This window comes from Podarcis muralis, chromosome 5 (genome assembly GCF_964188315.1).
Source record: "Podarcis muralis chromosome 5, rPodMur119.hap1.1, whole genome shotgun sequence".
NCBI classification, from domain to species: domain Eukaryota; kingdom Metazoa; phylum Chordata; class Lepidosauria; order Squamata; family Lacertidae; genus Podarcis; species Podarcis muralis.
In genome coordinates this window covers 26,973,428-26,990,517 of record NC_135659.1, presented here as the reverse complement: position 1 = coordinate 26,990,517, position 17,090 = coordinate 26,973,428, and the positions used below count along the sequence as shown (strand labels likewise).

Genomic DNA, 17,090 nt, shown 5'->3' with positions numbered 1-17,090 from the left:
CATAAGCCCTCGCTGAAATCAGCAAGGCATTTTCAAATAAGCATGTATAGAATTGGGGATTATAATCAATTACTGTTTGTTCTCATTCATAATAATAATAATTCTGTACACAAGGGAGAAATGTGCACACAGTCAGAGGTTTCTTTTTAAAATGTCTGCTGGAAAAGACAAGTTGCTTTTCATTTTTCAGTTTGTACTTTTCCCAGAAAAAAGGGCTTGCCTATCTTCAGGATGTGGCAGAAAGTTCAAAGAGACCTCCAGCCTTTCCTTCTCTTTCCTATTGACAGCTTAGGAGCCGCCTGAAAATGCATGAGGGATCATTGGTCATCAATGGACTGCAGGTTTAAGAACCAGTGGTAAAAGTGATCTAAACGTATGAGCTCTGTTTCCCTGTACCTGAGAAGGATTTCATATCAATAAGGGTCTTTTGTCCATTGAGTAGAGTGAAAAATGTGGCACATCTGCCAATGCCATTTGCACAAGCACATCTGCCTGCAGTTCCACTACAATGCGGCTGCAGCACCAGACAAGGCCATGCTTTGTGTTGGCATAGCTGCTGGTAGCTGCATCCTAAACCCTAGGTGTGCTTGCCTAGCAAGCCCTAGTAGGCTCAAGATGTTTGTTGTTGTTTAGTCGTGTCCGACTCTTCTTGACCCCATGGACCAGAGCATGCCAGGCACTCCTGTCTTCCACTGCCTCCCGCAGTTTGGTCAAACTCATGCTGGTAGCTTCGAGAACACTGTCCAACCATCTCGTCCTCTGCCGTCCCCTTCTCCTTGTGCCCTCCATCTTTCCCAACATCAGGGTCTTTCCCAGGGGGTCTTCTCTTTTCATGAGGTGGCCAAAGTATTGGAGCCTCAGCTTCACGATCTGTCCTTCCAGTGAGCACTCAGGGCTGATTTCCTTAAGAATGGATAGGTTTGATCTTCTTGTAGTCCATGGGACTCTCAAGAGTCTCCTCCAGCACCATAATTCAAAAGCATCAATTCTTTGGCGATCAGCCTTCTTTATGGTCCAGCTCTCACTTCCATACATCACTACTGGGAAAACCATAGCTTTAACTATACGGACCTTTGTTGGCAAGGTGATGTCTCTGCTTTTTAAGATGCTTTTTAAGATGCTCAGGATGTTACATGCCCTTTCCTAGCTCTGTATGTGACTTCAGCACATGTATGAAACATGGTCAAGCTTTTCCTCACTACAGCTTAGCCAGCAACTCTGTTATAATCAGTTCAGCATGGAAAATAGCCAATTCCCAGCGCATCTTGCACAATGAAGACAAACTGCGGGCGGGGGGAGGGGCGGGGGGAACAACACAAAGAAATATTTCTCTTTAATCTCTTGCTACATGCAATTATTAACAAAAGTACCAGAAAGAAGGGTGGCATCTGATAGGATCTTTTATAAATGCATGTCAACATACATCTGTTTCCTTTTAAGTATCTTAACAAGTTCTGTGTAACCCAAACTCAGGAAAACGAAAGCTTTGTTTCAGTTGGACCTGCTTCTGAAGCTTTTAAATTTTGTTATTGTTAACATGCTTCTATGCCGTGTTTTGTTTTGTTTTGGGTTGAGGTTTCAGGCTTGGGCTTATCTCCACTAAAGTGTCTTTTACTTTGTAACATTTATTACAATATGAGATTGCTTTTTTTGCAGGGGGGGATTTGTCGTCTGATCTAGTACCTATCAAGTTCTAAGGGTTATGACTCCGCTGAGAACTGAAGTCTCTGAACCATATCACTGTTCTTTCTCAGATCTCTGAGGCGGAATTTTTGTTCCTACTTGGAGGGCATACATTTCTTTCTTTCTTTCTTTCTTTCTTTCTTTCTTTCTTTCTTTCTTTCTTTCTTTTTCGTTTGAGCGCTTGTACTCTCCTCCATGAAACTAGAAGAAGGAATTTAGCCCCCACCCCTGTAGAACAAGCAATGTTATCAGGCGAAAAGATGAAATGGAATAAAAAAGTAGATTTCAATATGTTGTTTATCTGAATTTATATAAGGTCTGCCACTTGATTAAAGAAATCATAGTGGGTTAGTCATATCTGCCCTGGTAGCTCAGTTGGTGGAGCAGAAGACTCTCGATCTCAGGGCCGTGGGTTTCAGTTCCACATTGGGCAAAAGATTCTTGCATTGCAGGGGGTTGGGCTAGATGACCCTTGTGGTCCCTTCCAACACTTCTGTGAGGTTTATGGTGCACTTCTGTGCACATCTACACTGAAGTTAAGTCCTATTGAGTTCAGTGGGTTTTGTTCCCAGGAAAGCAGGTACAGGACTGCAGCACCAACCAGTTAAGGATGCAATCCTATTACACTCATGTGGGAGTAAGTCTCATTGAACTCAATAGGACTTTCATCTGAGTAGACATATATAGGCTTGCCCTGTAAGACTGCAACCCTACACATGTGTGGTGTAGTGGTTAAGAGCAGTGGACTTGTAATCTGGGGAACCGGGTTCGCGTCTCCGCTCCTCCACATGCAGCTGCTGGGTGACCTTGGGCCAGTCACACTTCTCTGAAGTCTCTCAGCCTCACTCACCTCACAGAGTGTTTGTTGTGGGGGAGGAAGGGAAAGGAGAATGTTAGCCGCTTTGAGACTCCTTAGGGTAGTGATAAAACGGGATATCAGATCCAATCTCCTCCTCCTCCTCCTCATCCTCCTCTTCTTCTTCTTCTTCTTCTTCTTCTTCTTCTTCTTAAGAATGAACCCCGTGGAATAAAAGTGGGACTTCCTCAGTTTAGTTTATTCAGTTTGATTTATACATTGCTTCACACAACCAAAAAGAAGTTCCAAAGCGATTTGCAAAAACAAGAACATACAAAACAGAAGCATCCATAACTACTTAGCCTAACATGAGAATGAGACCATAAAACAAACAAACAAACAAACAAAAAGCCAGACCGTTAGTGCTGTTCCAAAGCCTGGGAGAATAGAAACATTCAGCCTGGTGCTGAAAAGCTGACAAAGTCTACTTAAGAGGTTTTTAAGATTAAGCTGCATAAAAATTCAGTTCAAATAAAGTTATTTATTTAAGTCGGCACCAGGAGGGGTTCTGTGAGGAAACCAAGAATACAGGAAGGCATTGGAGCATAGGCAAGCCTTGTTGCTTGAACAAGGCTTAAGTGGAACAAGATGCCTACCTATACCCTTTCCAGGGGAATCGTGTAGTCAGCAGGAGTGGCAGGATCCCCAAGGCATGGATGAGGAATGGCAGGATCCCCAGGGCTGAGAAGCTGCCTCCTGGAGAGGTTCACAACAAGGGAGAGCTACACACAAATCCAGCCATTGCTGACACAAAGCTATAGAGCTGGTAATTTGTTCAGGGCAGGGAGTGGATCCTTGCATGTAGTCTGCTGCTTCTCTTAAGGATCTGTTGTGGGCAACAGATTAAAAATTATATTTTTAAAAATGTAAAAATGAGCAAAAATAAATCCACTGGGGTAAATCGCACCACCACATCTCACCCACGTAAAATAGGTTGGGTGGCCTCCTTATGGCTGTGGGCTTCACAGCATTTTTCTCACCAACGTCACTAAAAATTCCTGCTCGTGTTTTCTGTTTGGACAAGACATTCCAAAGATGAAGGATTCAACATTCTTAGCACATGCAAGATGAAAACAACAAAACAGCTTCGGGTGTGAATGAGCACTAGCAGCCAAGGCATCTTCCATTTTTTGATAACTTAAAAAAAAGAAAGGCAGTTTCTTTGAAGATGGAACCTACCTGTGAGGTAGGTTAAACCGAGAGGCAGTGACCGGCCCAAGGTCACCCAGAGACCTTCATGGCCAAGTGGGGATTTGAACCCTGGCCTCCCAGGTCCTAGTCCAGCACCCTAACCAGTGTGCTACACTACCTTCTGCCAGATGAATTGGTGTAACAGCTGCAGCCATTCCTGGATCAAAATACCTTAGCTATAGTAGTCTAGGCATTAGTAACCCCCCAAGATTGGATTACGGCAGGACTCCCCTTAAGGTTGGTCCAGGAAGCTACAGGTAGTGCAGAATGCTACAGCCTGGCTGTTGGAGGAGGTGCCCTATCAACAGCACATAAATCCTGTGCTGAAATAGTTGCCATGGGTGCCAGTATGCTACAATACTTAATTCTAAAGTTTTGCTATTTGCATGTCAAGCCCTGAACGACTTGGGACCTTTGGGAACGCCTGCATGTTACAGTCCTGCTTGGTCACTTTGAAGCTCAAGGGAGATACCCCTAAGTAGTGCCATATGCTTCCAGGGTGGGTCTTACATCCGCTAAGACCACAGCCTTTAGTGTGGCAGGACCTACCCTTTGCAGGCTTCCTCCGGTGAACATCAGGCCAGCACCTACAGTATTGGCATTTAAGAGGCAGCTGAAATCTCACCTGTTTGTCCAGGCCTTCCTTGACGGGGTCACACAGCTACATTCCTGTATTAATTCAATCTATCCATTTGTGATGTATTTTTTTTTTATGGATGCAGTTTTGTTATTACTTTTTTCTGTGCCCTATGTTTTTCTTCATTTGGTATAGAGGCTTGGACAAACTGGTTAATCTTAGCTGTGGTTAGCTGAAGCAAGCCAGCTCCAGACCATAGTTTAGGCTGGCTTTTTTCAGCCAACCGTAGAAAACAGTAACTATAGGTTAGAGTTTGATAGACACACTAAGCAAAAGCAAAAGCTTCTGAAGTCTTCCTTGTTGGGTGTAAGGAGGAGTGTGCAAGCATGAGGGTTCCTGAGGCTCATTTCTGCAACACTAAATTATGGCTAGCATTACGTCTGAGCTGCAACTTCCGTTGCTGTTTCACCTTAGTAATCATTGTGAAGTCAAGCATACATTGGTGGGGATTAGTTTTGTACTAACTTTGACAAAAAGGCGTATGAACCTGTGTCCTAACTTATGACACAAAGTGATGTGGAAATTGGGAGGATGCTTTGCAAGGTAAGATTAGAGCAGAGCACTTTTAATAGGAAGCTCAGAAGATTTCAGTTCAACAGCATCAGTTGCTAGCAATTCATCTTATTGTCCACTAGGTGGAGCGATAAGCCAGTTGTTCTTGTGCTGCCTAAGCTGCACAGTTTGAGCACTGTTTGAAAAGAAAGGAGAGAGACATTTGTTTGCATTTTCCAAGTGGTTTTATGCATCTGTGCTGCCATGTTCGGGTCTTGCACTCTTATTCATCATGTGTTTAAAAGCATGTGCCGGATGCTGCTTGCAGGGGAGGGGTGAAAATCCTGTGAAAGGTCAGGGAATCTGTGTGCTCTCTTTTGCAAATGGAGAACTCGCTCCTTTGGAACAGGGAAATAGGTTGCAATCTGGAGGCAACAGCCATGAACCCAACCCAAGAGCCCCATCTCTGATATCTGTTCCTTTTTTTTGTGAATGGGAGGTGTGCAGCAAGCAAAGATAGCAGCCGCCTTATGGAACTATGTGCAAACGGTCACGAGTCATCTGGTGTAAATCTGTCCATTTATTCCCTTCTTTTCCAAGTTCACCCTCCACCGCATTCCCAGAAGCCGGGAGGTCCGTCAGTTGTGGAGCTCCTCTGTGCTGACGACTCTGCGTTCCATGTTTTACTGTCTCCCTTTGACCTTCAGACTCAAGCCGGATTTGGTATGTAAAACAACTGTTGCAGACAAATAGTGAAGAAATGCCTTGTCTGTTCCAAAAGGAAATAACTATCTGGAGATAACAAACCTCTAAATATGCATACAAATTTAGGACTGGTTCCTGCAGGGTTTACTTCCCTCGATTGAGTCCTCCAACCTTTAAGCAGCTCTCTTGTGCAATGCAGCATTTTCAGGCAAGTTTCAATCTGGCAGTTGGTACTCATAAAACAGGGTATTATCGGTCTGTCTAGCTGATTTATATCAAAGGTGGCAGAAGTTAGATCAGGATCTAGTGGAAGATATTGCAGTGATTTGCGGCCAGATAACAAGGATTTCCGGTTCCAAATTGTTTAACAACAGCAACAACAAAGTGACTTTTTATTAGGCTGCTGCAATAAGAAGGCTAACCAGGAGTGAAGTTTTTGAAAGGACTGTGAACTCACCTCAGTTTTTCTACTAAAAACAAATTCCTTCGGCCCATGTGCTCAGAGGCACCCCGTTCTTTCATTCTAAATAGGTGTCCTTTGTGCCTTGCTTGGTAGGATCACGGGGTTCTAGTGAACAACAAAGTAGACTCAACATTCCTGTTTATACAGTATGAAAACTCTTATTGTCTTCTATTCATCTGTTGTTGTTGTTTAGTCGTTTAGTCGTGTCCGACTCTTCGTGACCCCATGGACCAGAGCACGCCAGGCACCCCTGTCTTCCACCGCCTCCCGCAGTTTGGTCAGGCTCATGTTTGTAGCTTCGAGAACACTATCCAACCATCTCATCCTCTGTCGTCCCCTTCTCCTTGTGCCCTCCATCTTTCCCAACATCAGGGTCTTTTCCAGGGAGTCTTCTCTTCTCATGAGGTGGCCAAAGTACTGGAGCCTCAGCTTCACGATCTGTCCTTCCAGTGAGCACTCAGGTCTGATTTCCTTAAGAATGGATGCGTTTGATCTTCTTGCAGTCCATGGGACTCTCAAGAGTCTCCTCCAGCACCATAATTCAAAAGCATCAATTCTTCGGCGGTCAGCCTTCTTTATGGATTCATCTGTAATAAAGAGAAAGAAGTGTGTCTGATGGTACCTTGAGACTAAAAGTGAAATCCAACAATGCCCACCTGCCAGCAGAGCAGGCACCCTATTTAGAATGGATTATCTCTCTTCAAGGTACCCCACAAATCCGCTCTGGGCAGCTGGGGGATCAGGCAGTGCAGATTTGGAAGGCCACAGGACCTGTAGGGGAAAGAAGATGAAGGGAAACTCCTCTCACACAAGCAGAAGTCTGCTTCCTTGGGATTGTTGCCCTAAATCTTTAGAAGCTTTTTTTTTTTTTTTTTTGTAACATGACAAAGCTTCCTTATAGGTAAAGGTAAAGGGACCCCTGACCATTAGGTCCGGTCGTGGCCAACTCTGGGGTTGCGGCACTCATCTCGCTTTATTGGCCGAGGGAGCCGGCGTACAGCTTCTGGGTCATGTGGCCAGCATGACTAAGCCGCTTCTGGCAAACCAGAGCAGCACACGGAAATGCCGTTTACCTTCCCGCCGGAGCGGTACCTATTTATCTACTTGCGCTTTGACGTTCTTTCGAACTGCTAGGTTGGCAGGAGCAGGGACCGAGCAACGGGAGCTCACCCCATCACGGGGATTCGAACCGCCAACCTTCTGATCAGCAAGTCCTAGGCTCTGTGGTTTAACCCACATCGCCACCCCCGTCCCAAGCTTCCTTATAGACAGTGCTAAATTGGACCTCAGATGAGGTTCGATAGTCTGCTAGGAGAAGCTTGTGCCATGTTGTAATAACAACGTTTTAAAAAGTTAGTTTCAAGGTTACTTTTCTTTCTGTCTAAGTTTCCTTTCTAACTTTTCTTTCTATCTGGCACCACCCCCACCCCCAGAAGAGCAATGTGGGAACAGAGTTGGGTTTGTTGACTGTCCATTGCAAAGTCAGAGGGGGTGGAACACTCTCCTGACTTCAAAGTGATTCTCCCGTAAAGCTAGTTGCTGACCAGAGTATGAAAGAAAACAAAGGAGAGACCTTTGTGAGCCCATCCCTGTTCCCCGTTTCTTCCCCATACATTGATTTTTGCTTTTCATTAAAGAGGAAGCAAAATGCCTTAATTCAAATGAAACAGACCGTCTTTATGCGACGAGTACATTAGGACATTGCCTTGTTACAGCGATGGCTCCGTTTAATTAGCATCAATTGTATTGAGTTTCCATCATAAGGGAAATTGTCTGGAAAATCAAACAGACCATTACATTGCTGGAGGAGATGATGTGGAAAAAGTCAAAGGAGAAAGGGTATCGGCGGGTAACTTAGCGATAGTTTAACTTCTGTATAGCTTTTTCACTTGAAATAGCAGTGCCAAAAAATACAGAGCTGGTGCCAGAGGGCCTCATGGACTTTGCACTGAAATCTCCTCTGTGTGTGTTTTAAAAAAAGGGACTCTCGTTGCAAGAGAATGGAGTTTTGCCAGCGCATAGTGAAACTGAATACACTCTGTGCTCAGCCGCAGCAGCATCACTCAGGTGCTTTGATTTAGAGCGACTTGTAGACTGGCTTGTGAAGTGGTGTGCATTGTGGTTAAGGGTGTGGCCACAAGTCCCCGGTTCAAATCTCTCCTCATCCGTGATTTTCTATAGGTGGCTGTAAGCAATCGGCTCTTTCTCTCCTCCCACTCCGGTCCTAATGCCTGTGGTATAGGGCTTGCAAGACTGTTTTGGTTAGGATTGCTGAAATAATGTATACGAAATGCTTTTGAGCGCTCATCTGAACACATGCAGCTGCCTTATGCAGAGTCAAATCATCTCGTTTAGTGGTGGGGAACCTGCAGTTGTAGTTGCTGAACTACAAACCCCATTATCCCTGACCATTGGTCCTACTGAGTGATGGGAACTGGTGTTCAACAACACTCCGAGGGTCATAGGTTCACTACCACCGCTGTAGTTCAGCTAGAAGGGGCACCAATCGAAAAGCACCAAAGGATGCATCGGCCACCCAAAACAAATACGTATTCAAAGCGCTTCTGAAGGTCTGGAGTATGGTTGCTTTCCAGAGGTCAGCTGGCAACAAATTTCAGAGTCGTGGGGCTACCACAGAGAAGGCCCTGTGACGTATTTCACCGACTGCAGTGGTAGGCAAACCAAGAGGACCTCCATTCTTAGTCATTACGTGTGGGCAGGTGGATACAGGTGTAAGTTGTCCTTCAGATAACTCTGACTCTGATCAGCCAAGGCTTTGAAGGTGAAAACCAGCTAATGTAAATAGCTGGAGAAAAATTAATCCATTCATCAGGGAGCCTGCGCCAACGGCTTTCTGTCGTAAACCCGACGTTAGAGATGTTAACTGCCGCCTCTTTTAAAGTGTCTTGGGAAAGAGGATCTGATAACAATTGAAAGGGAGAGCTGTGTATTGTTTGATAAGGTTCTCCCTGAACACTTTGAGGTATTGCATCTTTTTTTAAGAGCAACAGTGCACAACCCCTTGATCGTACAGCTTGGCTTAATATATTATTACACGGACATTTATCAGCCAGAGTATCTAGCTTTGAGCTTGAAAGCCGCCTCAACAACAACATATATTTAACTCTGCTTGGGTGAGACTGCGTTTACTGAGCCGCAGAGCACCACATCCTTGGCAGACTACCAGGTCCCAAAGGTTAAAAAAGTCTTCCGAGGGGGTGGAACAAAAAGTTGGCGTTCCGAGTTGACAGCATCTGTCAAAGGCATCTGCCATGGAGCTCAACTTCAAAAGTGTTAAAAATAGGAAACACCAAGAAAAGCACCAAATGAGGCCCAAATGACACGGTTGCCGTGCTGGAATCTGTGGACACACTAGGCGTTAATCAGTGTAGGCAGGTTGTTGTTGCTGTCGTTCTTCTGTTTCTACTGTACTTCTAATGGGGAAGCAGTGGGATTTCGGAATGCTTTCAAAAAGTCACTTGCGCCTAGCAAGACCTGATTGTGCAGATTCTTGTGCCCTCCCAAACTCCTCTCGACGGCAAGAAGAAATCCGAGGAGCTCAAGGAATGTGAGATTAAGCAAGGAATGTGAGAATACAGCAAGCGCTGCCCTCAACATTACTTTGTGGGAATAAGTGGCAGTCAAGCAGCTTTGCCCGCAAGTAGGGCTTTGGTGGTAACAAGCGGCGAGAGCAATTGGCTGTGGCACAAGGTTGTAGACACAGCACAGCACAGCAGGCTCTGGAAGACAGCATTCCGAGTACATCACACGCAGAGGTTTGTTTATTACATTTAAAGCTTGTTTTTTCCTCCAAGGAGGTCAAAGTAGCATATGTGCCTCTTGCGTTTTTCCCTTCACAACAACCCTGTGAGGTAGGTTAGGCACAGAGATAGTAACTGGCCCAAGGTTATCCAGCGAGTTTCAGGGTTGAGTGGGGATCAGTCTGACATCCTTGCCGCTCTACCATTCTGTCATTTGCCTGTGCGTAGCAGTTTGTTGTTGTGCCGGCAAAGCAACTGGCCAAATAAGTCTACCCAAGTTGCTAGTCCACAGGAAGATTCTTACCAACCTGCGCTCTCCCAGTATAACCGCATTTAGCCATGAGGGTGTAAAAGACGGAGGACGTGCTACCTCAGTGCTTCGTTCATTTCCTTTTTAATGGGCCCCTCCATCCGATCACTGCTTTTGTGTATTCTCCCAGTGACAAACTTCCAATCCCTTTTCAGAGCAGGGTATTTTCCTCAGGTGTTATCCTCCCCTCTCTTTTAAAGGGTTTTCATCACATTTTCTAACCTAGGCATTGGGTGGCATATTGGGAAAGTGAATTTATCCCCACTCAGCACACATTCAATACAACATTCGGGGTGGACAAGGAGGGGGTGGAGTTGGGCCAGAGTGAAGGGGTGGGGCCTGGGGAGGAGGTGTGGCTTAGGCCGAGTCCCAAGGGGTCAGGTAAAAATGTCTGGAGCATCATATTGTGCTCCTGTGTCTGAAGTCCTCCATCTCCATCCCTTCGCCCTAGAAAGGTTATGTGCTTAAAAGTTTTGTTCTGCAGCAATCCCATGGTAACCTCTCGTGTTTATGTTAAATTTATAAGCAAAGCCTCCTGTTGTTCCCTTCCCTTCTCTCCAGTACTTCCCAACTCCCTGCCTCACACGAGGAGGAGGTGGACATAAATGTGTGGGGAAACTGCGCAACGGTGATATTTATATCCAGCATTTAACACCATTTGAGTTTCGTATATATTGACTAATTTACCTGGATGGGAGCCCTGAAACCTACCTAGGGTTGTAATCCCTAAATTGCAGTAGGGAGATGTAAAGGCAGTGTTAATGCCTGAGGTATGATACCTTGCTTAAGGCTGCTTGGCATAGTTGAGATCTGAACTGGGGGGGGGGGGGGGAGACACTCTTCCTATGCTTAAATGTTTATACATTCAAAGGAAAAAAGCAATATTCCAGGGCTTTTTTTATTTTAAGCCAGAACTCACCGGAACTCACTTCCGGCACCTCTCAGGTGGGTGCCATTGCCATTATAAGAGAACAAGGGAGGCGTTCATGGTGAGTTCCGGCACCTCTTTTTCTATAAAAAATAGCACTGCAAGAATCTATCCATTTAGATAAAGCCTTCTCTATGACAGGCTGTTTTTCTATATGCACAGAGTGCTTTCTCCACCGAGACAGCATTCTTCTACATGCACAAACCCTGCATCCTATTGCCTGAAGTGACGAAGCCCAGGAAAAAGCTTTGCCTCTTGATTCTGCCGACTGACCTAAGGCACTCCAATGTTTTCCTTCCTGCTCTGTGTGAGAGAATGACGAGACAAGGATTCCATCTGGCTTCCTTAACCTTAATGGATTTCATGCGTCTTTACAGCTGGATAGGCTGGAGGCAGCTGTCTCGCTTAAGGCTGACTACAACACCATTTGGTTACCGTATCTCCCAAAGGTGCCAAGCTAGGCACCCTAAGGTGGGATTGGGTAGGGAGTACCCTCAGTGCATACATATAGCATTATGGAAATGAGCAAGCAGTGTAAGGTGCTGGATTCACAGTCTTGCTAAGTTCCACCATAGCAAACAGATACAATTGTTATAGAAACGCTCACACAGTGATGAAAGGCGATCTTTATTTCACTTAGCTAAGACTTTCCATTCTCTCCGCAGCTCTCAAAATGTCTTAAGTTCATAGCACTTCTGTAGCATGCTAGAATGGATAATAAGGTATTGTTCCTTTGTAGCATGATTTGCATTAGGGATTTCCCCCCACTTTTTATAAGAGGAGAGAGTACAAACCTAGATTACTTTCCAGTATATTATTGGTTTCTTCTGTCCTGATCTCTGAAGTTTACAGAGAACATAGAAAAATGGATGATGATGATGATGATTAAAAAGTAGATTTCTTCTGCTAGAGAGAATTTGCTAAGTTGCTTTGTGGGGGTTTTCCATCCGTAACTTGTCTGACAAAATACTGCTCTGTGCGTGCGCGCACGGGTGTGCGTGTGTGTATTGTCTCATGTGCTTTTTTAAATTGGAGAACAAACATATTGGGGTTGTATCTAAAGTAGTGCTAGGTGAATGTTGCAAAAGGATTTCTGCTTGCACAACGGAATCTTCTTTCCCTGCTGTCCCCTCCATGCACTTCCTAAATCTGTAGGGTTTTCCCCAACCCTCTGGAACAGATGTGGGGTGTGCAGGGGGCGGGGAGGATACCATAGATCCTTGTGCTAACACAACAAGGGCATTGGATATCACCCTTGATGTGTAAAGTCCTAATGTGGGCAGGTCAATATTTCTCATAGAGTTGGCCACTGTGAGAACAGAATTCTGGGCTAGATGTCTTGCTCCTCTTATGTTCTCAACCTCTGTTCCTTGAAGACCTACCTAAAGATGGGTACAGCTGGATATGGTGTCCTCGGCAGGCAAGAAGGCCAACTTGGGGCTCGTATCCATGACCCTGAAATTAAGAGTGTGCTGGTCCCAAGGGTTAACCGTGTGGCGGGTCCGAGTCTAGTCCGAGGTCGATGGTACGGTATGGAGACTGTCCATCAAAGCTGAAGCTGGGTCCAAGGCAGGGAGTCAGGTGAGGTCAGGAACTCTGGCCGAAGAGCAGAACAGGGTGCAGGCAGGAACAGGCTACCCACAATGTTGCTCCTGCAACCTGGGACTGGGGCTGGCTGGCTTTTATCTGCCCCGAGGCATAAGGCGGCCCCGGTCCACAGGTGACTCGCCTCTCCTGGCCTGGAGGTGAGCACTCCTGCGGGAACGTAGTTCCCTCCACCTCTCTGCCCTGAGACTCTGCAGCTCAGGAGAGGCTGGAGGGTTACCGGACCCAGAGGCAACCTCAGCTTCCCCTGCCGGGGCTGAGAGTGGAGCACCTGCAGGCAATGGGTCCTCCATCACCTCAGGAGTCAGAGCAGACTCAGCTGGTGCCTGCACCTGAGGATCCAGCACAGGTGAGGATCCTTCAGGCTCAAGCCCCAGCCCCGGCTCAGCTGGTTATGGAGGCGGGGTCTCCTGTGCAGGCTGGGATTCCTCAGGTTCAGCCTCCAAGTCCAAATCACAGGCCATCACAAAGAGCCTCATTCTGTACTGACTGAGCTACCCCAGACAGGCCTGCCAGAAAGACAGTAGCGATGACACTTTGTCCGATTTGTAAAGATAGGTGCTGCCACACTAAAGACCTGATTCTGACATTGGATGGATTAGACCTCCTGAGAAGACCATACCTGCCATTCTCAAGGCCAGCCCCACATAGAGCACAATGCAGCAATCCAATCTGGAGTTACAGTGCATGGGCAACAGCAGTCGGGCTGTCTCGGTTAAGAAACAGCTGCAGCTCTCATATCAACCAAAGCCCCCCCCCCCCCCAGACTATGAACCAGCTTTTTCAGGGAGAGTGCAACCCCGTCCAAAACAGGCAATTGATCAATTATCCAGACTTGGGAACCACTCACCCAGAGTGCCTCCGGCTTACCAGGATTCAGAGTCAGTTTGTTGGTCCTTATCCAGCCCACCAGCAAGTTCAGGCACTTCTCCAGGGCTTGCATAGCCTCTCCAATTCGGATATTACAGAGAAATAGAGCTGGTCATCCATCAGTTTGCCCCAGATCTCTTAATGACTAGGAGCTCTCCTTGGTCCTGCAACAGCTGACCTTCCCTTGCCACGTCACCCAAGGGCTCCTTTGCAAGGCCAGAGCAGAACACCCAGTGTGAAAAGTTTGGTCTCTTGCCCTTCACGTATAATTTCAAGGGGGAGAAATGCCTTCTAGTCGACTAGAAATATATTTGTGCCAATAATAAGAATTGCAAATTGCTAACATGAGACATTCCTATAAGCTGCAGTGGATGCATCTGTGTAATGTTCATTTTGTTAATATTGAGCATGACAGAGCTTAAGCTGAGCGCACTTTTAATCCCATTGGTTTCAGTATGAGAGAGTTAAGAACATGTTCAATTTGCCTGCTGAAATCAATTAAACTTAAACATATCTAAAGTTGGCAGGATCATAACAATTGTTCTGAACAACAACAAAAAGCAACAATTTGAATTCTTTATACAGCCCATATTAACTTCAGTCAATATCAGGGCTGGCTAAGATGTGACCCTCCAGATGTTTCTGAACTATAGTCCTTATCCTCCCTGACCACTGGCCATAGTTGGAGTTGGTGGAAAGTGCCATTCAACAACATCTGGAAGGCCACAGGTTAGCAACCCCTGGCCTAGAAATACAATCCAGTGCTGCAAAGCAACCAAGTCAGAAATTTAATTGGAAAATATAATGGCCAACTAAGATCATGGCCACTGGTCCCATCACCTCCTGGCAAATAGAAGGGGAAGAAATGGAGGCAGTGAGAGATTTTACTTTCTTGGGCTCCATGATCACTGCAGATGGTGACAGCAGTCACGAAATTAAACGATGCCTGCTTCTTGGGAGAAAAGCGATGACAAACCTAGACAGCATCTTAAAAAGCAGAGACATCATCTTGCTGACAAAGGTCCATATAGTTAAAGCTATGGTTTTCCCAGTAGTGATGTATGGAAGTGAGAGCTGGACCATAAAGAAGGCTGATCACCAAAGAATTGATGCTTTTGAATTATGGTGCTGGAGGAGACTCTTGAGAGTCCCATGGACTGCAAGAAGATCAAACCTATCCATTCTGAAGGAAATCAGCCCTGAGTGCTCACTGGAAGGACAGATCCTGAAGCTGAGGCTCCAATACTTTGGCCACCTCATGAGAAGAGAAGACTCCCTGGAAAAGACCCTGATGTTGGGAAAGATGGAGGGCACAAGGGGGACGACAGAAGATGAGATGGTTGGACAGTGTTCTCGAAGCTACCAGCATGAGTTTGACCAAACTGCGGGAGGCAGTGGAAGACAGGAGTGCCTGGCGTGCTCTGGTCCATGGGGTCACGAAGAGTCGGACACGACTAAACGACTAAACAACAACAATGGACAAATGTAGGAAAATATAAACAGAAGTCATCCATACCTACAAGGCAAGGCTCCTACATTAGAGGCAGAAAAATGAAACCCCAATTCAGAGGCGGTCATGCTTAAATCCCATCCATTTCAAGGGAACTGAAAAGTTCAGCACAACTTTAGTTGTCCCGCTGACTTAAATGGGACTTGGACTAACTTGCTCTGGATTGGGACCACCATTCCCTATTATTTTTTGTGCAGCTTTAGTATTTTAGGAAGGAGGCCTGCAGACAGGGTTGCTTTTGTTACTGTTAACGGGGAAGCTCTCCTGAAACCAGTTAACGCACCTCCAGCACTAAGGACATCAGAAATAAATGCGGCGTACAGCAGTTCTGTGTATGGTTTCAGACCATTACCTTCTAATAGCGTTGAACATGCAGTTTCAACTGGTTCTATTCAGTGCCCTCCTGAGTACCGGAGGGGGAGAGGAGAGGAAGCTGCGATACGATCTCCAGTATTTAGAAAGAACACAGTGTGGCTGATAATTACCTAAGCAATAATATCTGATAGCATGACAGAGGTCTGAGTGTTCTTTGTTTCATCAATAACGGAGGTTGCATTCCTTTGGATATCTGCTTTGGAAATATCCAAGCTGTCAGGCCTCTTTTTTTGGCTAGAGAAATTGGAGGTGGGGGCGGGGAGAGAGAGAGTTGAGTTTAAACTGCCTAAGCATGGCTTTAAGTGTACACATTAGTCACAGTCCTGCAATCTGCCTCCCCACCCGCAAACCACATGGAGGGCAGGATGCAGAGCAGCTGTAGATAATAGGATGGGGACCCTCTCAGCCAGCCCCTAACTCCCTGCCCTCTTAACTTGCATCCAGTCTAGGAGGTGGCCCTGTCTGTCAGCTTCCTCCTGCTTAGTTGGAGGAGGAGCCTTTGCAGAATTCGGCAGGGAGGGAGATGGGGGGCTGTCATTGGTTCCGGCTCCACCTGCCATTGTCGTCTCTGCCTTCCACCCTGTCAGTCTCAATGGGCACCAGTCATCACCAAGCCAAAGTACGTGTGGGACTCCATGAGGTGATGCACAGGGGGACCTTGGCTTCAGAGAACTGCATTGCCATGTGCATGACCAAGAAGGAACAGTCTGGCTACTCACTTGCAGTATTTCTATACCACCCAGTAGCAAAGGTTCTCTAGGTGGTTTAGAAGTAAAAAAATAATAATAATTAAAACCATAAGATACAAAAAATTAACTTGTAAACATGAAATCTAAAACAGAATTAAACCAGCCACGGAATTAAAAAAAACCACAACAGAGAATGACATGAGTACAAAGCAATTGAAAAACACTGAAAGGTTGTTGTTTTTTTTACGATGGAAAGGTCTGGGGAAATGAAATGTTCTTCACCTCGTGCTGAAAAAAAAAACACTGGAGGAGCAACCACAGACATGACCCTCCCTCTGCAGTTTATTTGCTAGGAGTTCTCAGAGGCAAAAATCCTCTGAGGAGACACTCTGGATCCTTCTTTCCATATGTGTAATGTGAATTCTGACCTCAGAGTTAAGTGACCCTTGTTGCATATTTGTCTGGATTGCAAATGGGCATTCGGATGAGCAATGCCCCCATTTTAAAGTCCTTAAACCCCATGAATTCCTGTATCTCTCTGGTTCCTCTCTGCTACCCCTGCCCTTGTTCCTTGGTTCTCCTGACAATGGGGATGACATGAATGGATAAACGTAGCATTCCGAGTGCCAGACCAATGTTCTTTGGCCTGTATTCAATATCTGTATTTATGCAATGGGGAATTCCATTTATTTGCAACCTACTTCTGCTAAAAAGTTCACAGTTGGAGCATGAACACTCCGGAAGAAAAATTAACACTGGTTTCTGTTAGCACTGCATATTGTAGCTTTAGCAATGGATGTGCTCGCCCTGCCCCCTCTTATGTATATAAGCATTCATGTAAAGTTCCTAGTGGCATAGGGTTAGGGCATCTTTTTTGAGCAATAGTGAAAACAAGTAATACAATCCACTTAGGAAAGGCAACACACACACACACACACACACACACACACCATAGCTGTCAACTTTTCCCTTTTTTAAGGGAAATTCCCTTATTCCGAATAGGATTCCTTGCAAG

General features: G+C 45.7%; 1 protein-coding gene across 4 annotated transcripts in view; it reads left to right on the top strand.

Annotated features, from left to right (window-relative positions):
- Positions 1-17,090, top strand: part of ALG14 (ALG14 UDP-N-acetylglucosaminyltransferase subunit) — a 49,893-nt gene that overhangs the window by 17,644 nt on the left and 15,159 nt on the right. For 3 of the 4 annotated variants that reach the window (XR_003707143.2, XM_077928460.1, XM_028732741.2), the window contains one exon: positions 5,460-5,582. The exons of the other annotated variant lie outside the window; for it this stretch is intronic. Coding sequence is in view for 2 of the 3 variants with exons in the window: in XM_077928460.1 (XP_077784586.1) it covers positions 5,460-5,582 (123 nt within the window). In the remaining variant the exon portion in view is untranslated. The remainder of the gene's footprint in view (positions 1-5,459; positions 5,583-17,090) is intronic. 4 annotated transcript variants of the gene reach the window in all.